Source organism: Chlamydotis macqueenii, chromosome 2 (assembly GCF_036417535.1).
Source record: "Chlamydotis macqueenii isolate bChlMac1 chromosome 2, bChlMac1.mat, whole genome shotgun sequence".
Lineage (NCBI taxonomy): Eukaryota > Metazoa > Chordata > Aves > Otidiformes > Otididae > Chlamydotis > Chlamydotis macqueenii.
Window position 1 is genome coordinate 137,320,804 of NC_141557.1, and position 24,317 is coordinate 137,345,120.

Genomic DNA, 24,317 nt, shown 5'->3' on the forward strand with positions numbered 1-24,317 from the left:
CAGGTAAAAAACTTGCACACACAGGGCACTCTGTATTTTGCACAAAAAATGAACAGGCTGAATACTTTTCTTCCTTAACGTGACAAATCGTGAAAAAAACCAACTGTATCTCCTCTCACGTCCAGCCTTTCTGTTTAACAGGATTTTCCCCTAGTTGAGCTAAAAATACGATTTTTTTCGTAGCGAGGGCCCGTCCACGAGTAACATTGGACCGGCCAGGCGACCGGAGTAAGTAGCTCCGCGGTTATTTTTTATCAGGGGACAGAAACACAACCCGAGAACGGAAAAAAGGCCTCCCTTCCCTGCTACGACCCGAGCTGACGGCCCGGAACGCGCGGGCTTGGCAGCGGGAGAAGAGGCCGCCCGCTCCCGCCGGCGGGGCGGCCACACGGATACTAACTACTCTCAGCGGGCAGCACACGGGGAGGCCCCGTGGGGAGGGGAAGGAAAGGGACGCCGGGCCGCTTCCTCTCTTCCCGACCGAGACGCAGCCGAGCGGCGGCTGCCCTGGGCGGGGCGGCGCTACCGGAAACGCGGCGAGCTCCCGCCTGCCGCCGGGGTCGGGGGTCACGGGCGCCGGTGCGGCGCGGCGGGGTGAGGGCGTCCCGCGGGCGGGGGCCTGCGGGCGCCCATGGAGGACTGCGGGGATGAGGAGCTGGAGGCCGGCGGGCCCCTGCAGCAGCTGGCGAAGCGGCAGCGCAAGGAGAAGCGGGAGCTGCAGGGTGAGAGGCGCCGCGGGCGCGGCCGAGGGCGTGCGGGCGGGAAGGCTCGGGGGTGGGGGAGGGGAGATCAGCGCCCCCCGGCGCCCGCCTCGCCCGGGGAGATGACGGGGAGATACCCCCCCCGCTCCCGGCCGTCCCCTGCGGAACGCTCCGCGGAAGCCCCGCACAGCACCGGGACGCCACCGCAGCGTTTTGGGAAAGGAGCGCGCACCCGTGGGCTGCCCTCCCAAGGGGAGGTCGGTGGTGGGAACGCGGCGTCCTGTCAGAGGTGTCCAAGCCACGCTTTGCTGCCAGGCGTGGTTCTTGTCGCGCAGGCGGACCCCCGGGCTTCCCTCACTGTGGCCTTGGCAGCCTAACGGTGCCTGAGATCCATCACGTAACGCTTGACGCTGTGTTAGCGTTTTGTCACTTTGTTTTTAAGTTTAAAAAGTGTGGTTTTGCAAGGTATTTTCGATGAAAAAGCCTGCATGAATTCTTTTTTTTTCCTATGAAAAAGTCCTTGCTGCCCAGGCAGCTACGTTTCTTCGTTCAAAGTGCAGTTGGTCTGAAATGAGCCTGCACGTTCTGTCCAGGTAAAGTATCTATAGCAGAAGACCTGTGTGGTGTTACAGTGCTATGTGTGAACTGTTCATGAGCCACATTTTACCTACCCTACTACAGTAGATTAATATAATTAATTCTGTTAGCTGGATTCTGTTGAGTTTTAGAGGGTTGGAAGGGACCTTTAAAGTCCAACCCCCCTGCAAGGAGCAGGGACCAGCAGGATCTCCAACCAGATCAGGTTGCTCAGAGCCCCCTCCAACCTGGCCTTGAATGTTTCCAGGGATGGGGCATCCACCACCTCTCTGGGCAACATGTTCCACCACCTTCATTGTAAAAATTTTTTTCTTGATGTCTACATCCTTTTGTCAGGCTACATATTGTCATTAAATGTATAGGAACTTACTATTTTGAGATGTCGTTTCCTCCCTCAAATTTGGTTGAAGTTGAAAAGAGGGGTAGGTATCAAGCGTTGTTTCCTGATAAGTGCAATGATTAACTGTTTGACAGGCAGCAAAACAGTTTGTTATAATTAACATAAGGCACATCTCAGCATCTGAAAATCTAGCGTCTCTTCCAGCTGATGATCCTTGTCTCCAGCACCTCCCATATACTCTCCTTGTGCATTTTTGTGTGCTGCTTAAGTCCCAGATTTCCTTCTCCCTCATTATGTTATTTTTTGTGAGCTCAACTGCTTTTCTGTCAAACTCGGCTGATTCATCTGTGAGGCTGAATGCTTAGCGTAAATCTTTCAGTGTGAGCATCCGTGCTGCCTCCTCTTGAAAAGTTCCATTATCGTTGCCATCATCTTCAGCTCAATTGTGTCAGTCAAGGGTGAAGGACAGGGAAATGTACAGATGATGAAAAGCGAGCAGAGTGTTGAATAATTGGTGCTCTAACTCTGAAATGGTGAATACAGAAGTGGTGAGGGCTAGCAGGGTGTGTTCATGTAAGAGCACAGGCTGTGGAAGCTGTGTTTGTTCAGCCTGGAGAAGAGAAGACTGTGGGGACTCTGGTTGTAGTTTCTACTGCCTAATGGATGGAGCCAGACTCTTCAAAGTAGAATACAGAGAATGGACTAGAGACAATGGCTGAAAGTGATAACAAGAGAAATCTTCATGGGAGGGAAAATAATTTCATAATGAGAATGGTTAAACATTGGAAAAAAAAAAACTGACCAGAAAGGCTGCAGAATATTCATCTCTGGGACTTTGCAGTCATCTGAATAAATTTCAGATCAATCTGAAGTAACATAACATGATACAGCTTTGAATTCAGCCTTGCTTTGAGCAGGAGGTTTAACTACATGATCTCTGGACATCCTTTCTAACCAAACTATTCTATGATTTGCAAAATGGAGCCTTGACTTACAGCCTAAAAGTACTTAGGGAATTTAAGCAAGTTGAGCGATTTTTTTTTTTTTTTTTTTTTTTTTTCCTTCTTGAGTATACATTTTGCTTTTAGAAACTTTGTTTTAAGGAGAGGTAAACTCTATTTTTACTTTTAATCTACTGCTTGTGTAATTAAAAATTCACACATCTTTCCTGTGACAGGATTTGAGATCTCAACACCCAAATAATATTTTGGAAGGAAACAGGCTGAGGTTTGCTGTGTTGATCAAGCTCATAAGTATTTATAGTAGTAACCTGGCACAAGTTTTTCTCTTCTTCTGATGTAACGTTTGCATCTTTTAAGAAAAATATAGCTGCTTTAAAATGTGTTGATTGTAATGGGCAGTCTTATAGCTAAGCTATAAAAACATGCTGATATGTTGATATTTGTAAATTTTTTTCTATATGACTTGCAGTTCTCTATTTTACAATGACTGTAGAGTATTATATTTAGAGGTAATTTTGTATTACTCTACCTCTCTAACAGCAAAAATTCAAGGAATGAAAAATGCTGTTCCCAAGAATGATAAAAAGAGACGAAAACAGTTGGCTGATGAAGTTGCCAAACTAGAGGCAGAGCTTGAACAAAAACACAAGGAAGAATTAAAGCAGCTGAAGGAAGCTTCACCTGAGCAGAATAAGGTAGGTGCCTTTACTTTAGCTGAAGTTGTGCAGATACAATTTGTGTTAGGGCTTCTTTAACTTAAAAATTATAATGAAGTAACACTTCAGTATTTTTCCTTTTCCTTGCAGTATTAGTAACTCTTTTCGTCTTTGGAATGATTCAGCTGCCCATGTGGATGGGCATTACTAGAAGGGGCATTTAACAGTGAGGCTTTTTGTTGTTGTTGAGCAGTATTTAGTTTTGCTGTGAAGGCTGTGTTAGTAGCTCAGTTGTCTTTCTTTTATTTTTTTTTTTTTTTTAGTTCCTGTTATATTGTCACTCTAATTATCTTGCACAGACTACTAGAGTCTTCTTGGCTTTCAGTAGGCATTTGACTGATGCAGAGTGTTTGTCTTGCAATTCTGTCAACATTGTAACTGACCTTTGTGTAAGGAGCCACTTTCTGTGATGATGAGAATTGTCTTCTTAAATGCTGCTGTTCTGCCACATTGGCAACATACCTACATACTTTAATACCTCCAGTTTGCTGTTTGATGGCAAACCACTTAATTTTTAACAGAAGCTTAGCATTATTCAGATTTATCTGTGGGAAATACGACCACCTGAATAAACTAGATATACTATTAAATACTTGTGTGCCATACAAAAGTTCACCTGTGTTTTAGCACTTAATAAGTAAAGTGTTGGAAGCTCCTGTCATAGTGAATTTGCAATCCATAGACTTAATTGTGTATATCCAGTACTGAAAAGAACTCTTATTTTTGTTGTGCACCTGAATTTAAGGACTGTTTGTGCAAGTAGGCCTGTGCATATACTTTCTCCTATCTAAACAGGAGTAGGCCTTATGGCTGAATTGGTGCAATACAGTTATCTGTGAATGATGCTAATGCTTCATGCTCATACATCTCCCAAAGTGTTTCCCTAACAATGTGCGTCTTTTGACTATTTAAATCTTGTAAAGAAAGAAATGAAAACCCATCTGCCTGACGCTTTCCGGACTAGGTGTTTTCTGATTAGTGACCTAAAACAAGAGTGAAAACATTTCTGAGTGACTTTTAGGGAAACAGACTTGATTGAGAAGCATCTGCTGAGAATTCTTGTGGAAAAAAAGTTTTCAATTGCAAGAGTTACAACCCTATAACAGTCTTCCATGGTAATTTTTAATCAGATGCCTAGCAGATGATTAATGCATAAGCATTAAACATAATGCTTCTGTTTACCTGTATCTTAGATTAGTTTCAAGTGTTTCATTTTGGTAAATGAGCTGTCAAAACCTTACGATGGAGGACCTTTCAAGCTAAAATCCTTGCCATGGACATAGCTTTGCCTGAGAAGATTTTGTTTTGAGATGTATGGTTTCTTTAACTTCTCAGCTTTTTAATTTAGATTGAAACATGTCTGTGTTTCCAAGAGTGGCATCTAGTTCATACTGTTATGGAGTTAGCTTTGTCATTTTTCTTGGGAAGTGTCAACTCCCTGTCTTCTCCAACTGCTGGTTATGCTTTGGTATGGAAAGTGGAGCATTCTCCTGCTGTAATTGTCACAGGACTTGATAATGACTGTTTGGGTGCTTCGGTCAGCTGGTATGGTGAGGAAAACTTTCCCTTTCAGCCAGTAAGCCGTGTTCACACTTCAGTGTGGAAGCTTGTAAGCGAACATATACATTAAACTTGACATGCGCAGTTCATAACTGTTTCTTTATTGAGACTACAGAAAAAGTAATAAAATACATGACAGTGGTTTGGGATGTGAAATGCTTTACTTTTGTCTTTGACGGGTTCTGTGCTATACACAGATCTTTGTGGTTAAACTTCGTAAGTATATCGTGGAGTTACTTAGAAACAGAACTTAAAACTTTCAGGAGATGCACATCTCTGTTATCATTTATACTAATAAGAACATTTAACTTTTTTTTTTCCTTTTTAGACAGATTCTATAGCTGATGGTGTTGCAAATTTAGAGCTTGAAGGAGGAGAGCAACAGATTCAGCAACCTCGAATATCAAAAGCGCAGAAGAGGCGGGTATGACTTAACATTTAAAATTTTACAAATATTTGATTGAAGTTATATTCACTTTAACTGTAATATCCAAAGTTAAACAATCTTGCAGGAGATATTCCCTGGCTAATTCAATATTGATCCTGTACCTACTGGGTGCCTTGAAAATCTGTAAAGCCGCTACCTAGAGATATGTAAGCATTTTATAAATAGTTGTACTTTTTTACCCTCAGCCATGAGCTGAGAATCAGAATAGGTCAGGAGATGGGAGCCAGAAAAAACAAATTATATAAAGCAATTGATTTTAAAAGAATTTCACTAAAAATATTAATATAGAAATCAAATAATTGAATTAAAATAATGTAAAATACTACGTGGAAAATATGTGAGAAGTAGAACTTTACATATTTAACAAAAGAACATTGATACTGAAATTCTTGTAAATTTTGAGTTGTTAAGAACCACTACATGGTGTCCAGGCCATTAGGGTTAAATCTTGTTAGACTTCAGTTGTTAAACTGCGATGGATTAACATTCTTCTTGTACCTGCATGAATGTTGGTTCGGGGCCAGAGGAGCACTGCGGGGTCCATCCCCTGTTACATGATCACTGCTGCGGAACTGCCTTGTAACAAACATGATAAAAGGATGTTCTTCATTCATCGCACCATGTCTAGGCGAACTAGAAACTCTGTAGTCTAGTTTTCCTATACCAAGGTCACCTAAACCAGTCTGGTCTTGATTTATGGTGAATTTTAAGTATGAAAGTGGAAAGATCATTCTCTATACTGCTTCCTTCTTTATTTACTTGTTTACTTTGATTCTTATTCTCTTGTAAACTTAAGGGTAAACTTACAAAGCATTCTATAAAAGTAATTTTTAGGTTATATATTATTATGTCCTCTCTAGTATTCTCTGTATGCATTCTTATCTGTCCTCTAGGTTAGGAGCAGTCTTTTATGATGTATAGTACCTAGCCTGAAGGAGTTTCAGTTTCATGACATGAGCTCCATTATGCAATCATGTGCCTAAGTGGTAGATCTCACACTTATTGTGAAAGAGCAATATTTTCTGTTGTTTAATTAAAGTTCCCAAGTTTGAGTTGTTTGCCAATGTGGTGAAACAGGTGAATCCTGAAGAAATAATAGCCTTTGTCTGGGTGCTGTAAAGTGTTATTTTGCATGTTGATGTAATTAAGATTTCTCCTGTAACATAATTTTGGTTATGGTGTCAAAGGCAGTTAGGATACATTGGTCACGTACCATTTGCTAAAATTTGGGTTTAGGAGATCTCTAAGATTTGTTAGTACTGATTTGGGAGAACACTTCACAGATATGAATGTACTGAGGAAACATTTGAAGAGTTAGAAGCAAGCACTAAGCCAAGAACTGTATGGGCATCTTCTAAATTTTAACATTTGATTTAATTCTTACTTGTTTTTAATCTAAGGAAAAAAAAGCTGCCTTGGAGAAAGAAAGAGAAGAAAGGATAGCTGAAGCTGAGATAGAAAATTTAACCGGTGCTAGACATCTTGAAAGTCAGAAACTTGCCTCCCTGTTGGCAGCAAGGCACTTGGAGATTAAACAGATCCCTTCGGATGGCCATTGCATGTACAGAGCTATTGAAGATCAGCTCAAGGATCGCCAGAATTCCTGGACTGTTGCAACTCTGAGGAACCAAACAGCAAAGTATATGCAAAGTCACTTTGATGACTTCCTGCCCTTTCTTACAAACCCTAGTACTGGAGAGATGTATAGCAGAGGTAAGACTTGTGGTATAAGACATTTTAAAAACTGTTATAACTATTTCTGATAATTCTCAGTCTCAGTTACAACCGAATTGGGACTAACCTGTTGTGATGTTTGTTCCTGAAGTTTGTTACTTTGTTGGTTAAGCTGTGTTCTGTGGAACACAGAATTATGGTGTGCTATGAAACTTGGTACACCTGAACCTTTGTAATTTATTTCTTTCTTTATTTTTAAAGGGATCTAGGAAACATTATTCCCCTTAAAAAAAAAAATCAGAATTTGCATGTTACTAGATGTTAATCATGTTTGGGATGTGATTTAAGTTGTATTATAAACAACTTGTCTAACAGGTTAGGGATGGTTTTTTTTTGTCAATTTTCATACTGGTGTTTTCAATTTATATAGAAAAGATGTTAAAAATGTGTATGAAATTCATGCAAATCTGTTTTAGAATAGTTTACATAGATGCTTTTTCTTATTCTACCCTTTATTTTCACTACTTACACTAGGTCTTTTAGAGCCCTTTCTTATAAACAGACTCAACTACAAAATATAAAGGCATTTAGTGTGGAGCAATGGTGTAAGCTGAGTAAATGGTACAGTACATGGTTTATTAATTTCTTACTGTCTGTCTAGAACACCATACAAGTGACTTTTTTTTTTTTTTTTTTTTAACTTACTGCTACTTTCATTTAATGGTTCTTGCTGTGGATTTCATTTGGTGACTGGGGACTATTGTGAAGTAGGAGGTGCCTTTCCCATGTTGACAGAGATAATTGTCACAGGATAAATGTGCCCCAAGAGAAAACTGAAAGCTCTGCAAAGCAGCAGAGAGTTGTGGTTTTATGTCTCTTAAGTCTGTTATAAGCAAAATGTATGGAAAAAATTCTGAGCAGTCTTAAGAAAATCCAATGTTTCTGTGTCAGCATCTATTCATAAAGTTCAGAAGCCTAAAGGGTTGCAATTTATAAATTTGAAAGCTTGGTTTCTGTAGTACAGGATCTGCAAAAGCTTTGTTTAGTTAATAACAGAGGAACTATTGGGAATAAATACTTCAAATTAGCTGCCTTGTTTTTAAACTCTGGAAATGTAAAAAACAAGCAACAGTTCAACTACATACAGTTACAAGATTTTATAAACATACCTGACACCTAGCTAGTGTAAGAACTAAGCACACTACTTGCTATCACATTATTTTATAGAGTCTCAAAACAACACCCTCGGAATCTTAACAGGAAGAAAACTGTATGCAATTTCATGCTTCCTGTTAACAGTTCCCAGAATAAAAAGTTTAAAATACAAACCTGTGCTTCTTTATATTCCCATACTTGTTTTTATTCCTGTTTTCAGTCTGATTTTTCTTTCTAAAACAATTATGGGGTTTTTTTTTGCCTCTAGTGTTTTTCTTTTCCTTTCTCTTCAGTGAATGTAAATATTTTCATGTGTAATTTGTTTGGAGCTTTCAGGTTCTACTTGTTCATTGTACAATCAGTATTTTTCCTCAGTTGCATGTTCTCAAATAAGACAAGTACTAAAAGTTGTCTTTTTCTATCCCTACAGAGGAATTTGAAAAATACTGTGATGATATAGTGAATACAGCTGCATGGGGTGGTCAGCTGGAAGTAAGTATTGTATTGATAGTTTTTATTTGTGAAATTCCGAAGTGGGTGAATATACCTTCAAAAAATGGGCTTCTTAAGAAAGAATACCTGAAAGCATAAGGAAACATAGTCATAAATAGTTTATCAACAGCTTTTTCCTATTGTCATAAATTGTTTTCCCAAATTAGCAGCTTTTCTGATAGTGTGCTGCTGTTCTGATGTATTTGACAACATGTTAATTAACTAGTAATTCTAAATATCATTGCAAAGACTGACAGTATGAGAGGGAGAAGACTTTCTAAGGAGAAAGCATTTTATTATGTAGCCTTATGTGGTTGCAAAGCTGACTGGAGTGGATTTTTGTAATGTAAACCAGAACTTGAGCAAACGTATTTATTTTAGTCTTATTTATTGTTTTATGAAAGAGTAGTTACCAAATTACTGAAGCTAGCCTGATGTTGCCTGTGTTGTATCATCAAAACAATGATTAATTTAAGGCAACCCATTTTCAATTACAGTTTTAAACGTTAAAATAGTTGTGCTTATTTTAATAAAGTTTATTTTCTAACAGTATTTGAAATGTTATGCCCGAACTCATGTCTACTAAAACTAAATGCCATGTCTTCCTCTTTCTTCCCTACAATGGATTTAATCCTATTGTTGAATTGTTTTTGTGGTTTAAAAGCTAAGGGCTTTGTCGCACATTTTGCAAACACCTATTGAAGTAGTGCAAATGGATTCCCCTCCCATTATTGTTGGTGAAGAATATTCAGGCAAACCAATAATACTTGTGTAAGTATGTAATTTTATCCCTTCTTAAAATTAGTGCACTTATTTCTGTAGCAGAGGGCTCTGCTTTGATTTTCATATACTCTTTTATATTGTTATGTATCTGATGTCGAAACGCTGCTTGAATAATGATCTTGCAGATCAGAAATTATGCTTGTGATTGACACAATTAGTTTAAAGATATTGTAATTAGAGTTCTTAAAATACTGACAATCAGTCTGAAGTGTTATTCAATCACTGCTTTGTTGAATGCTACAAGGTCCTTTTACTTGTTAGATAATTACAAAATAATAGTGAAATTTATATAAGATGCAGCAGGAAACTTTATTTTTCTCTTCAAAGTTTATGTCAATCTGTGCTTGGAAGTCACCAGAATTAAAAACTATCTTTATTAATACTCTCCTATTTAATGACCCGATATGTTTTCTGTGATAAAACTTGAATTTATTTAAGCTGTCTTCCGGTGCTGTTAGTGTTTGAGATGACGTGTACTTTTAGTTAAACTGAACAATAATTCTGTAACTCTTTTTTTTTTTTTAGGTATATGAGACATGCCTATGGATTAGGAGAACATTACAATTCTGTAAAACTTCTAACAGATGCTGCTGCAGAAAATAGTAGCTAGCATACAGAAGTCCTAAATCCACATGGAAAACAGTTGCATCTTGCTGTGTTGGGCTTCAGACAATTCCCAGACAGACTGGAAAGTAAAACTAAATGGAACAGATTTAAAATGAAAAACAGACATACAAGGTTTGACTATAGATCAGAAACAGCTCTTGATTTAAAACAAACCAGACTAAAGCCACACAACACTATTTTGAATGTGTTGATATTAATCATGTTCAGAAGATTTTCTCTAAAGTAGTGGCTGTGTAGATCAGAAAATTTTTTTAGTAGAGCTTCATCCTGTACTGGAGTGAAAATGCTGAGTAGTATATGTTTTGGTTAGTTTTAATTTCTGATGAAGAGTTAAGGTTACCTGAATGTTCCTGTTACATTATTCTGAAAGATTTTGTTGGTAGTGGTAGAGTTAAGGCATTTAAAAATAACTGATTTTATTTTGATTAATGGAATATCCTCTACAGTATTTCTTGTGTTCTGTCAAGACCTAGCTTAATGCTGTAGTAGGGATCCCCTTCTTTACTTGGGCAGAGAAGAGCTGGAGGCAAATCCAGCAGTAGAATATCTTACTTGGCTGAAGGAATTGCACAATCTTTTTATTTTAAAGAATTTTGTCTCAGATTTTTACCAAGGTTTGAGGACTTGACTTTCTTTTTGGTTGGTTTTTTTTTGCAGTTGATAGTAGGAGCTGAACACTCGATGCTTTTCCTAGTACTGAATCTGTAGGAACAGCATTGTTGTTTATGATTATACATCATAACATTGATACAAGTGTGCTGTTCATCCTTTCATTTGTGCATTTCATTGATACAGAAATCTTAAAAATGGGAAGCTCCTCAATGTCCTCACTTCAGGTAGTAAAACTCATCTGAACTCATCACTTATGGATTTGCTGACCTAAGCACTTCATGATCTGAAGTGTAATGTTTTATGATGCTTTAAAAAGCTGGTTGCAGACAGGTGTAAAAATAACCACCTTGGGTTTTGTCAGTAACTTTAAAGGTGATCTGCAGAAGAATTAAATTTATTTTCATTGCTCCTTATGATGCACAGGCACTTGAAAGGTGGGGTTTTTTAATATGGCTTGACTTTTTACATTAGAAATGTAGATGTTTAGCCTTTAAGTCGCTGTAAACGTGACTCCAAGATTAGCAGCATACTGAAACCAAAGTTGTAATGCAATTTTTTTTTTTTTTAAGAGCCTTCATGAATAACATGATAATTGTCTGTATTTTAGTGCTGATGAGTTGGTTTGCAGAAAAGCAGTTCACGTCAAGTTTAAATACCTTTGCCCTGATTTGAGGATTATGAGCTAACAGTGTGCATCTTTTAGTCCTTCAGTAAAGCTAGCCAGCAGATTGACATTCCTGGGACTTATAAATTAGAGAGAAAAATCTACTCTTACTTAAGGAGGAGCAGATAAGTGTTCACTTTATGGATCAGATTATGTCTGAGTTAAAGCACTTTGAGAGAGGGGTAAGGGAAAAAACCCAGACAATTATAGCAGGTTTTGGACAAGCAGAATTTGAATTATGACTTCTTTAGACTAGTGCCTGGCAGGAAAACAAAGTATTAACCAAATCAGGAGTTTTTATGTCCTTATTTATCTGATACGGTATACCAAATACAACTGTATTTCTAGCAGCTGCTTTACTGTAGAATTTGGTTTACTAAGTTGATTGTATAAAACTATGTTTTTAATTTCAAACAAAAAATTGGATACAACAGTAAGAAAAAGTGTCTCTATTCCCAGTACCACTATGAATTCACTAAAAATAATAATCAGAAATACTGTTCTCTGTGTTGCTTAGACTTGATGTGATATGAAGTGCACATGCTGCGTTTTATAGATACCTTGTGAAGAAAGTTCTTTGGTTTATTGAGTTTTCACTCTTGTTTGATTAACTGACAGAGAAAAGATGCCAGAATCGTGGAACGCGTGTACCAACAGTTTGTTCTATTGAAGATGTTTACAATTTGTATAAAGTGAAATAATGTTTTAATATAGTGAGTGAAAGATCCTTGCTCACACTGTATGGGACTGGCCAAAAAGTAATAAATTGTTTTATTTGTGGCAAGTCTTATTGTGGTTGCTCTTTATTTTGTGCTTAGATTGTTCACTGCTTAATTCCTAGTATTAATAAGCTTACTCATTTAATTTTTGTTGCTTTAGGGTCCAACTGTAGTATGAATTCTCCAACAAATCAGTATTCCTACTCAAGTAGGCAAAGCTTGACTCTTTATGAAATGAAGTTGTTTCTAAACAAAATTTATCCTCAGCATTTTAGCAGTTAAACTTGAACTCTTCTGAAAAGCTGTTATTTGAAAATACTGTTGAACTTCTCCGTACATAAAAATGATCAAGTGAAACAAAGAGGTTTTTTTTCGGAATTTAGCTTTTTTTGTCAGATTACATTTTCTCTGCAGAAGAGCGGTACTTAGTTTGAGTGTACATGTATTTAAGTGGCTTTTCTTTCTTTCATCTGCAATTCATAGACATCAGTTTCTTCAGCCACTATTTGTTTTAGGTCTGTTAGGTAATTTTTTTTGCGAGTAGGAATGCTCACATGAATGGGAGGGAAACTGTCTAGTCGTCTGCATAGATTGCGTACGATATTCTGAAAGGGAAGAACCTACTTGTTTTTGAGAAAGCAATGGGTACAGAGGTGTAGGCCCTGAAGTCCCAAGGCGTCTCTGGGTTGATATGGAGCAAGCCACCTTGCCGTGGTAGGTCAGGGCGTAGAAGAGACCAATCTTCTCCCCGAGTCACACACGATGTTTAAGTGTTCATCCCTGTCCCTTCACTTAGTCTGCACCCACTCTCTGCTCTTCTGTGTGTCCCCAGTAGCTTGGGCTGCAGTCAGCCAGCCCCAGAAAGTGGGTGGGAGGCGGGTGACGGCAGCAGGGAATGCTGGACTCTCATAAATTATTTAAATATCCCATGGTTTTAAGGATTTTTAAAAAGAAATAATATAAAATGCAATAAAGCAGTAATGTTCCTTGTGCACATTTGTACAAATCTCATAACCTGTCGTGTTTGCATATATTAAAATATTGTACCAAAGCTAAAACACTATGAAGAGGGGAATTTGTTTCACAACCACTTGCCTTGGGGCAAAATTATCACTGTCCTTTTTGCCTCCTGTCCATGCTCTGTCCTTCCTGTCTCATCTTTTTAACAGGCAGTTTAGCAGGAGCTGTGACAGGCTTCAGAAAAAAAGCAATGCTGAAATTTTGGGTCTGTGCAGAGCACATTCCCTGTGCTCCTGCTCTGTCTCAAGGAGAAAGAAATAGGTGCGGGCAGCAGTGTGACTGGACAGATCTGATGCTGTGGGATGGTGCCCCCCCCCTCTGCTGTGTTATCCCCAAGTGTAGTGCTGTTATGAATTACAAAAGTGAGAATTATTGTAGCCATGTGTGCTGGTGGCTGGTGCAGCAGGGACACTACCTCTTGCAGTTGCTGTTGGGGCTGTGGATTTTGCCCATTTCTCCAGCCTTCCTCCACCACCGGCACTAGCCACCTTTCCGCTTACAAGTTCATTGATGTGACAGTTGAGTAAGCGGAGATAGGCAGCTGCGTCTCTTTCGTAGGGAGACTGCAGTGCAGACGAGTTGTGATGCGTGTTCTGGGAAGTCCAGATCAGACACAAGGCACAGGTATGCCTTGGAGAAGTGACATCTTCAGGGGTGCAGCAGCCTGCATGCCAAAGGAGGGAATGCTGAATGTCCCAGAGACACCCCGAAGGCTGTGGTGAGGGTGGATGTCAGAATGTCTCATCTGGGTAGTCTACAAGACCACGCTTCAGGCTATCAGCTTTCATAGGCCATGGAAGTGCAACAACTTTTTATTTTCAGTCCTTAAGATGCAACCTGCCCTCCTCTTTCCCAGCTGATCTCCTGGGATGTATTTATGAATGATAAGCAGCCCACGTTGATTACTTAATCTATGTAAGTAGCTGAGCAGACTTAAAAATAGTATCTGAAATATGGAAGGTATTTTCTGGGCATTTCTTGGCTCTGGTAAGAACACTAACCCACCAGTTCCTTTGTTTTGAGAGACTAATGAAAAGAGCAGATGGGTTATGATTAATCACAAGAGGCATATGGCATACGTACTTTTGAATACGACAAAAATCCATAGCAATTGCCTTCGTATGTTATAAACAGGTATATCATAAAAAGAATTGTTCACACACAAAAAAATCTTAATTAAAATTCCGAATAAGCAGATAGAATTTCTATGTTCCAGATTAAATAAATACATCAAAGATGTTGATGAAAAGATTTATCCTCTTTGCAAACTAGAAAATTAGAGTGCATTAGCTTAAATACTAACAAGATAAGATATGTTCCTAGGGAGCTACATTTTCTGCAAAGGCTCCCTGAACTTCATCAGTCCTGCAAATATTTTGTCATGATATCAGAAGAGATTAGATACATGAAGAGTCTGAAGGTGGTGTGTTTGTCCAGAGATAAACTTAAGGATCTTCCAGATAATGCTGTTTTATTTTTTCAAGCTTCATTTTTATTTTCCTTTTGAAGAATAATGTCTTATGAAAATATTTGAGCAATAAATCTTTTCTGGAAATGATTATGTAAGTTGTGAAAATGCACTTTAATCATTGCATTCTGGATGTTATCTGAATACTCTTTCGAGGAAGCTAAGGATGTGGAGATGTTAAATGAATAATTCTTCCTTATACACATACGTATCCTATAAAACTCAAATTATTAATAAAACTGCAGGCAGAACCAGGCAATAGTTTGTTGTTAAGTCTTAATAAGGCTCCCTTGGGTTAGGAAGCAGGAAGGGACAAAAGACAGCGTAGCAACTAAAGAACTATTTTTCTTTTAGCTGTATGCAGAAGGTTGGAGCACAAAAAGCCAAAACCAGAATAGGGAAAGTTGTTGCTAACTGGGGATACCTGAATGAAATACACGAAAGTATCCAGGCTAAGATCGGTGAGGCAAGAGAAAATCTGAACATGAGGGCTGGAACAGCTATAGCAGTAGCCAAGCTGAGAGATGGCAAACTCAGCTGGCAGCCTGTTTTCCAGAAATGAAGCATGAGCTGCCCAGGTGGGTTGTGTGTTACCCACAGTGCATTCATTCTTCTCATGGTGTAATTTCCTTAACCTAAGGTCCTCTTTTTATTTCAACAGAAAAGTTTGCAACAGTTAATAACTAAGCAGCTTTGCTGCTTCAGTTTACATCAACTGTTACAAATTAAAAAGCAATTTAAGGATAAAGAAATAAAGACATGCTCCATGCAGTATGCTAAGTTAAAGCTCATCTTGCTCTGCAAAAATTTAGGAGCACATGGTCTCCTCGTGCTTCTAATAAATAATTGTTCTATTTTAATGAGACAGCTAATCCTCATTTGCTCTACTAGATTAATCTTGCTGCCTGAGTGACAGGTTACTGGAGAGCTAGAAATTGTCAAACTCAGACCATTTAAGACCCAAAAGATGATCAGAATATCTGAGATTAACACATAAAAATGTCTTCTACCTGACTGATTTTAGATGTACTTTGATTTTGTTATCTATAAGTGTTTCAGTGCAAATCACAAAGCAGTTTTAATAGTACATTATCTCAGCAGTAAAACACTTCTTGCCTGCTTGCTTCTCAAATGAAAGTTGACAAAGTATGTATTAAAGCACTGTACGAATTAATTAACATTTTCCCGTGGCTGGGCTCCTCAAAGAGACCATACTTCTCAGAAATTCTTTAACTGAGTATTTCCTCAGTTTGAGCCAAGTTTTATAGCTTCTTCAGGTTCAGCCTTCTAGGTTATAGCAAGGGAGATGTTCGGGGTTTTCTGCTCCCTTCATCATTGATTGATAGTGCCAGCTGACAAACTAAAAGAGCTTTAAAGGTATTTCTGGTTATTCAGTCTATTTATGATGGTGTGTTGTATTCAGTAGGATTAACTCACCTGATGCTTATTCCTTTAGACAAGTCTTCCGTTCCATTCTTATCCTTAGCAGTGCATTTCTCCTATGAGCTATCATACTCAGGACTTTTCAGATAAATCATCTTACTGAAAAATAGTTCATCATGGCAGTGATAGACTGTAGTCTCTTTCTGCTGGGGCTGGGGACTGTTGGACATGTTACTGAGGAACTTCACTTGTTTGACCTCAGTCCTTACTTGAGACTCCCAGAGCTCTCACCTGTTTATCACGGAGGTTGTGAACACACCCCGTGCACAGAGGTCTTCTTACCACATTTGAGCAGACGGTGAGCAACGCACTCTTTGTTTTCCACTTGAATTTCAGTTTGTTATTTTTCATTTGTATTTCCAATGATCTTTTAATGATCACACCTCCCTCTGCTTTAGCAGCCGCTGCACATCTCATTAAAGCATCTTCTACTTCTTGCACCTCATTAAACGAAGGTTTATGTAAGACTGGACTGGACAGCAGTAAGGTACTTTGTCACACAGCATTAGCTCTCTCGCTCAGCGGATGCCTTGGCCTTTTGGAATTCACCCTGAGTCTCTCTGTGTCACAGGGTGCCAGTCCCAGCAAATACAGGCCGTTTCTGGCAGATTTTGTTTAGTGCTATCAGATACCTTGCTGTCTGTTCGGACCCAAATGACAACAATTATTACACAGAAATCACTCATTTCATAAGCGTTTCTCCTCTTTTGAAAGAACTTCTCCCTCTCAGAGTAGGTAATGATTTCTCTGCACGTGCAGTTCTTACTGCCTCTGCTGCAACTGCCAGTAAGCGTCCCAGCTGTATGATGATTTTTAAAAATCTGGACTTCATCCATGAGTATCTGGATTCAGGCCAGGGAGCTAATGTCAAATAGTTTGCAGTAACAACTCTCAATTATTACTCATGGAATACATAATGAAAAGAGTGACTTGGAAATAGAAGGTCTTAAATTCCATTGCCATCTCCCTCAGCCATCCAGTCCTCAAGACACACGTTCCTATATATTTACTTTCTGCAGCTCTGATAAACCTAGCTTTTCCCTAGATCCTCTTAAAGTTAGGGAGTTTGGGGAGTAAATGATTTGTGTGTTGAATAATGAACTTTCAACCCTGTGTTGAATGATGTAATGCAGTTAAACACTTCTCTTGAAAGGGACTGTGGATATGCCTCATTCCAAATGTGTGTGACTTAAAGGATCCCATTATGGAAAAATAAATGCAGCTTCAGAGCTATAATTACTTTAGCTGACATGTTTAGCTGAGCAGCAATAAAACATACATCATCTTAATATGTATTGTTAATCTTGCCAATGATTTACACCATGCCAGCTAAAATTACCTCACCAGGTTAGATAGAATGAAGTCAGTGAAAAGCAACCAAGCTTGGTAATTAAGCTAGATAAAGCGGCAAGCAGGTTTTTTACTGCTTTATATATATATATATAAATATATATATAATTTACTGCTTAATATATATATTATATTATATATATATAATTTATTTAAGTCCTAAAAGACTGTATGAAATTCCTTTATTTGAGCTATGATTGGCCTTGCTGTAGATGTGTTCAAACAAAACAGATATTTTAGATATTTTGTAACAGTAAATACACAGGTTCTTATTTCTTCTGGAGAGCTGCATTTAAATGTGCTACGATTTTAGGTTAAGAAATACCTCCAGCCTTGAAATTCTTCTGATAACTCATGGAAACAAAGCAACAAACAAGAGCGCTTCACTGTTTGTCAAAGGTTTTTTAATATGTTTCTGTCTGTAGTGCTTGGGAGAGGACATTTTTGTTCAGGGGTTTTTCTTGCTATCTTTTCTCATCTGAGGGAAGTCAGCCCGCTGATGACAGGAACTGGGAAGCTTTTTAATAACAGAAAAATTAAATTGTGTATTAATCTATCTTTTCCATTTGAAGATAATTATTTAGATTAAATGTACAGCATTTATACTTATAATGATATTTTCAAGCACTTTAGCATAAAATGCTCTAATTATATTTCATCAACTAACAATATCTTTTTAATTTGGCCTTCGGGACAGTTTTGGTAGTATCATTGTGCAAAATGGGCTTGTCAGATGAGCAATTTCATTTTAAAAAATAGAAACAGTAATGCAAACCTAAAATTTGGAGGAAAAGAAAATCCATATGGTTTTAAATTTTTTTGTCATTGTTGTTTGACATTCTGTAACAACTTGGATAAATATCTTGGTCAAAGACTTCAAACAGAACACAGTTGGCTTTTTAGTCATGGCTACACAGTCACTTAAGGGCACTAGCACGTACGTTCTATATGCCAGTGCCTATGGGAAAAGAAAAATCTCTTCAAAACAAAGGGCTGGTTTGATAACCTATTGGCAGTTAACTCTTATTTTTTGTTTATGACTGTGTTGTAAATGGTGTGCTCTTATACAAACCTAATCTTTATGAGGTGTTGTGAATTAGTGGTTGCTCTTTCAATGCTATCAGTTGAACACAGGTGCATCTTTGTGCTTGTTACACAGGCCACAGATCTGCTGTGGTAGATAAGGTCACAGAGGTTAAATGGTTTGCTGTAATGTGATGAATTGTACGACAGTAAAGAAAATTGGGTTACATGCAGGTGTGGGATGGGAAATTGAGATGGAGTTGTAATTCTCTAGGAAGCGTTTGGATGTGCAGTACTGAGAAACAGAAAATCCTGAACGTATCTGGTTCAGCATAAGCATATATTTCTTCAGAAGTAAATGGATTTTAAAGTGTCCAGAGTATTTGCATTTTAAAACTCTGTTGTTTATGATGTTTATGTTACGATGATCCTAGATAAGGATTTCATTGGAGGACTTAATGTTTTCTTGGTTTCTTATACAGCTGCCTAATCAAAGGCCTTACTCTGTTTTATAATTAATAGGTTTATAAGGCATTCTCAAGACGTCAAATATGAATGCATTTTAGGTCCCAACATAGGGGACAGAAATGAAGGTTGAAGACAGTCAACACCTTGGAAAACCAAATCTCTTAAGAGCTGTTTGAAAGTGGAACTGCTCCCAGCTAACAGTAACCGCTGGATTTCACAACAGCTTAAACAACTTCCCAGCTGGATGTTGCTTCTGCTCACATTTCTGTAGATGCAGTTTAAAAAAGAATGAGAAACCTGAGGATCAGTTTACAGCATCTGTATAGTGCTTACCTCGTTATTACCAGCAAGTCATCCATTTCATGGAGCTGGAGAACAGGAGAATCGTCTTGGTTGGAAGGGCTCTCCTGAGATCATCGAGTGTAACCCTCTGCTCAGGCAATTGAAATCTCTTGGTATGTTAACTACGGATAGAAATGGGGTTAAGTTTTTAAAGATGTTAAATTGAATGTTGAACAGGGAGTAATAGTAGCGGCACCTTGAATTTTGAAGGGAGCAGTTGCTAATCTGCTGGATGCATCAGGTAGCTGGACCTTGATGGGAAAGGCAGGGCAGAAGGCTCCTGCAGCCCACTGCCAGGAGTCCGCGTGGTCTTTCTGTGTTGCCACTCTGACTGTTTGTTTGTCCATCCTGTCTACTTAGACTTAGGCTATTCAGGATCAAAACTGCCTCTGGGTATATGGGAGGTCAGCCTGTGGCTGTGAAACCAAGTGGCACAGTTGGCTTTGGCTCTCTGCTGGGCCCCGCGCTGTGTGCCTGAGGCTCTAGGAAACCGCTGCTATTCTTTGTATGCTTCTCTCATTTTAAAGTTTCTGAAATAAATCGAGGCCTGCTTCTCCAGCTCACCAGGGCAACATGTTATATGATGGAAGTGAAGGTATGTAAGCATGTTTTAAAGTGCAGCACGAGGATTTTTAGGGTTTTGTGAGGATGGAAAAACAGTAGGACAGGATATGCAGAAAACGATAGAACTGACGTAACCTTATCCATACTGCCTTTTGGCCCTGGCCTTTTGAGGTGAACCCTCCTTTGAACTTTGCTCAGTTACTTGGAGCAGCCCAAAAGATTCAGGGAATGAGCAAAAAATGAAGCAGTATGGACACTGAAGTGTCCGATGCAGAAGTTCAATTTCTGTCTCTCAGTTATTTATTCATGTGGCAGTTTTCCATGAAGTCCAATCCCAGTTAATACAGGGATTTGTACTGCTGTACAAATAATGAATTAATTCCTTCTTCCTAAGTGAAAAATAATCTAAGTCACTTGCGTGGTCTTGGAAAAGGTTTGTTTTCTGCAGCAACATTACTGTCCACTCCTCACTCAGTGTTGCGTATGACATGGAAGATAACAGTGGTTCCTGTCCTAAGGATTTTTACATTTAAATATTAGTCTTGAAGAAAAAATTTGACATTAAATTGTGCCCTTGGAAGCCTTTGTGCCTTCCAAACTGTTTGAAAAAAAACCTTACACTTTACAGGATGTTTGTCAGAAGAAGAATTCAGCAGTATTTGTGGAAAGTAATTTTAAAATATGGGTGTTACAGCTTTTCTTCAGAAAGTATGCACAATGTCTCTTATTTGCAGGAGAAAATGAAAATAAGCTGACATATACACCTGCTACCTATAGGGACAGTGCTGTGTGCCTACCCGGCGTGGTCAGGGACTGTTGCTGTTTCTGTGCCGTAGAGCAAGCAAGGAATACACTCAGTAGATCAATTTGATTGCTCTCTTTGGTATTGTTTACAATAATTTTTAATTAGTTTCCTAAGATAGTACCTCATTTGTGGACAAAATAAAATGTACACCAGATGGAGAGAAAATTAATTCCAAAGTAGTAATCTATTCATATACGTAATTATTCCTTGCAACTCTGTAACGGTGGTGGTTTTGGCTGTTTAAATTCCAGCAACAGATAGATCAAGCAGATGACATTGCTTAAACATTATTCAGGGTTTTATTGAGTAAACTACAAACAATTGATATATGATTGCTTTTTGAACTGGCTTCTTCCATGTGTTGTAATGTGATATTGTGATTAACAATTTTTTGTTTAGAAACTTTGAGTTCAAATTTTAAAGTTGTAGAAAATGTTTGGATGTACATAAAGTGTTATTTCTAGTGTCTTTCAGCATTTTCATTATAAGTCTTCCTTTCCCTCAGTTTTGAAAATGGCTTTTAAATTTTGATGTATCGATGTCTTAATGTAGAAAGAGATAAATTCTTAAAAATGAAGAAAAAAGATCAGATTTGAAAAGTTTGGAAGTTTTTTTTTTTTGTTTTTTTTTTTTTTTTTTTTCTGGAACAACTTTAAACTTACAGAGGCTTTTGTACCTCATGGAAAACATTGAGAAACCATTAATTACTTTATATTTAGAAATTCTGTATTTATACTCTGCCTTTGTTTTTATTCTTATGGATGATTAAATGTGGAAGCAAGATTATTGTTAATTTCTTTGATGCTAAGAACCTAAACATTAATGTCATTTCTTTCTCCTGTGAAATTACAGTTGTCTCTTATTTCTCACCCTTTTGAAAGGATCATGATGTTACAAACGCAAAGCTAATTCAGGAAACAGTGGGATAGAGTGCACCCTCAGCAAGTTTGCTGATGACACCAAGCTTTGCGGTGCCATCGACACGCTGGAAGGGAGGGATGCCATCCAGAGGGACCTTGACAGGCTGGAGAGGTGGGCCCATGCCAATCTCATGAAGTTCAACAAGGTAAACTGCAAAGTCCTGCACATGATGGATCAGGTCCATCTCAAGCACAAATACAGGCTGGGCAGAGAATGGATTGAGAGCAGCCCTGAGGAGAGGGACTTGGGAGTGCTGGTCGACGAGAAGCTCAACATGAGCAGGCAATGTGCTCTTGTGGCCCAGAAGGCCAACCACATCCTGGGCTGCATCAAGAGGAGCATGGCCAGCAGCTCAAGGGAAGTGATTCTCCCCCTCTACTCTGCCCTGGTGAGACCCCACCTGGAGTACTGTGTCCAGTTCTGGAGCCCCCAACATAAGGAGGACATGGACCAGTTGGGGAAGGTCCAGAGGAGGGCCATGAAGATGACAAGAGTGCTGGAGCACCTTTCCTATGAGGACAAGCTGAGAGAGTTGGGGCTGATCAGCCTGGAGAAGAGGAGGCTCCAGGAAGACCTTATAGAGGTCTTATAGTACCTAAAGGGGGCCTAAAAGAAAGATGGGGAGAGACTGTTCAGTAGGGCCTGTTGTGATAGGACAAGGGGTAATGGTTTTAAAATAGAGGGAGATAGATTTAGATTGGATATTAGGAAAAAAATTTTTACACTGAGGGTTGTAGACCACTGGAACAGGTTGCCCAGAGAGGTGGTGGATGCCCCGTCCCTGGAAACGTTCAAGACCAGGTTGGATGAGGCTCTGAGCAACCTGATCTAGTCAGGGATGTCCCTGCTCCTTGCGGGGGGGGGTTGGACTAGATGACCTTTGAAGGTCCCTTCCAACCCTAACTATTCTATGATTCTATGAAACATATTCCTAAATGTAAGTACATAATTAGTCAGTAATTTCAGTGGGATTCTCAACACACTTGAATTTAAGGATGTGCCTAGTGAGCTTCTTCCTGTGATCCAAAGTTACTTATTTTGAAGTAACCCTATGACATCTACTAGTCCTATAGTAGATACTTGTAAGGCTTAAGAATAAGTAAATGAAAGTTCCATAAATAGGTGAGATTAAAAATAAAGAATCACTCACTGGAATGCAAACATTTCTGAAGACTTTTGACTGCATGATGGAGCCAAGGAGACTTTTTGGCATGATCTTTTAACTTTGAACAAAGAATGGCTGAGAAATTATGAACTTCTTTTATACTGCTGTGCAAACTGTGAGGGGTATCTTGGTAAGGCTCCAAATATTCTGACACCTTACTGCATCTGGACATTTCTGCAAGAGGATGATTTAAGTGACAAATTGGTGTTAGTACATGTTGGCAAAATTAGTCTTGTTTCTCATTCAAAATGTATAAGTAAGCACACTAGATTTCTTTGAAGTCTGAAAAGACACTCTCTGAATTAACCTAAGTTTCTCCCTCTCATTCTGGTAACTAGGTTTTCTGTAGATATTGTCCCAAGATGTGTTTTAAAGCAAGATTTTTTTTTTTTTTTAGTTATTGTATCTTGGAGAAAGCTTCCCCTCTCTCCAGTGAAATCCTATTACAATTTCAGCTTTGGCAAAATTAACTAAAAGTAATTACAGTTTGAAACAACAAATCTGTGCTACATATGCCTTACTTTATTCACTGTTCTGTCTAATGTCTAACTTATAAATATTCCAAATTTCTGAGTGAAAGATTCATTTGAGGGAAGTAATTCTAAACTGTGAAAGTGCAAAAGTAATCTGTGATAGAAAAAAAAGTCAGTAAATAATTGCATCAGCACATTTGAGCACATGGGACAGGTTTTAATGGGGTGGAAGGGAAATGCCTATATAGAGTTTGAGAGTTAGAACGTAGAAATCTTGCATAAGAGGATGGAAATGAATTGTCAACCAGTGGAAGTGGAATCAACATGAGCTAAAAAGTCTAGATTTCAAAAATAGCAATAGAAAAGGAACTATGAGGGGAAAAACCAAAAGAAATGATTTGTATCATTTGTGAAAATAAGGAGCTAAACAAAAGCAACTGCTAAGCACCAGAATCAGCAAACTATCCAGCCATACGCTCAAGTGCATTTTTATTTAACAAAGCACTCCACAGTCAATTAAGCAATCACTGAGGTCAGAAGAAATCTTTCCATAACTGCTGTAAGAATTAGTTTAATCTCTTAAACATTTTTTTTTAATTCAGTAAGATGTAGGTTTTGAGTTTCCATTGTTTATGAGATTACAGAAAATGAGGCTGAGAAAATTATAAAAAAGATTTTTTTGAAGTTTATTTGTAAAATTTTAAATGCATATGCAATGAAAGGCACAGTCTTCCTGATTAATTTCCAAAACGTATTTGAAAAATTTGCATATAATCAAGTCATGGTTTCTGTTTCGGAGATACATCTTAAAAATACAGGTTTTAAAGTATTTAGGAGAGAGCACTGGCATGGAATTATCTCGGTTGTCTGTGCTTCCTCACTATGACAAAGGAGGGTGACAATTTAATAAGATTTGGAGCTGTGTAGGGCAGATATTGATTATTTTGAAAAACAACTGAAGTTCTGCAACTGTTGTCCAGTAGCAGTGGTGTATTTCTCTTGCCCTGATGAGCACGTTTCAAACAAACTTTTCAAACATCTTAAAAACATTATTTAATTAAGGTTTGCACGATTCCGTAATGATAATGAATTGACTATTTCTTTTTAGCGGACCATGGCTGAAGGTCTTATTCTTCCTCCCTACTTCTTCAAGCAGGATGGAACAGCTTGCAGCCATGCCAAGCAAGTCATCCTATCTTTATCAGCTGTTCTCCACCCTCTAGTT

The 24,317-nt window shown here is 38.5% G+C and overlaps 1 protein-coding gene across 1 annotated transcript; it reads left to right on the forward strand.

Annotated features, from left to right (window-relative positions):
* The first annotated feature begins 566 nt into the window (after positions 1–566).
* Positions 567–12,115, forward strand: OTUD6B (OTU deubiquitinase 6B). The gene is made up of 7 exons (XM_086741002.1): positions 567–722; positions 3,141–3,295; positions 5,205–5,300; positions 6,725–7,037; positions 8,584–8,645; positions 9,310–9,416; positions 9,954–12,115. The coding sequence occupies exons 1-7, from the start codon at positions 632–634 to the stop codon at positions 10,036–10,038; spliced, it is 909 nt and encodes a 302-aa protein (XP_086597128.1). The 5' UTR covers positions 567–631; the 3' UTR covers positions 10,039–12,115.
* Positions 12,116–24,317: the final 12,202 nt, after the last annotated feature.

What these genes read in the sequence shown, in the direction of transcription:
- OTUD6B (XM_086741002.1), top strand. Translation starts at nt 632, where the DNA reads ATGGAGGACTGCGGGGATGAGGAGCTGGAGGCCGGCGGGCCCCTGCAG. An exon ending in CTTCACCTGAGCAGAATAAG is followed by an intron (nt 3,296 to 5,204) that starts GTAGGTGCCTTT and finishes TTTCCTTTTTAG; the next exon opens with ACAGATTCTATAGCTGATGG. An exon ending in GGCAAACCAATAATACTTGT is followed by an intron (nt 9,417 to 9,953) that starts GTAAGTATGTAA and finishes TTTTTTTTTTAG; the next exon opens with GTATATGAGACATGCCTATG.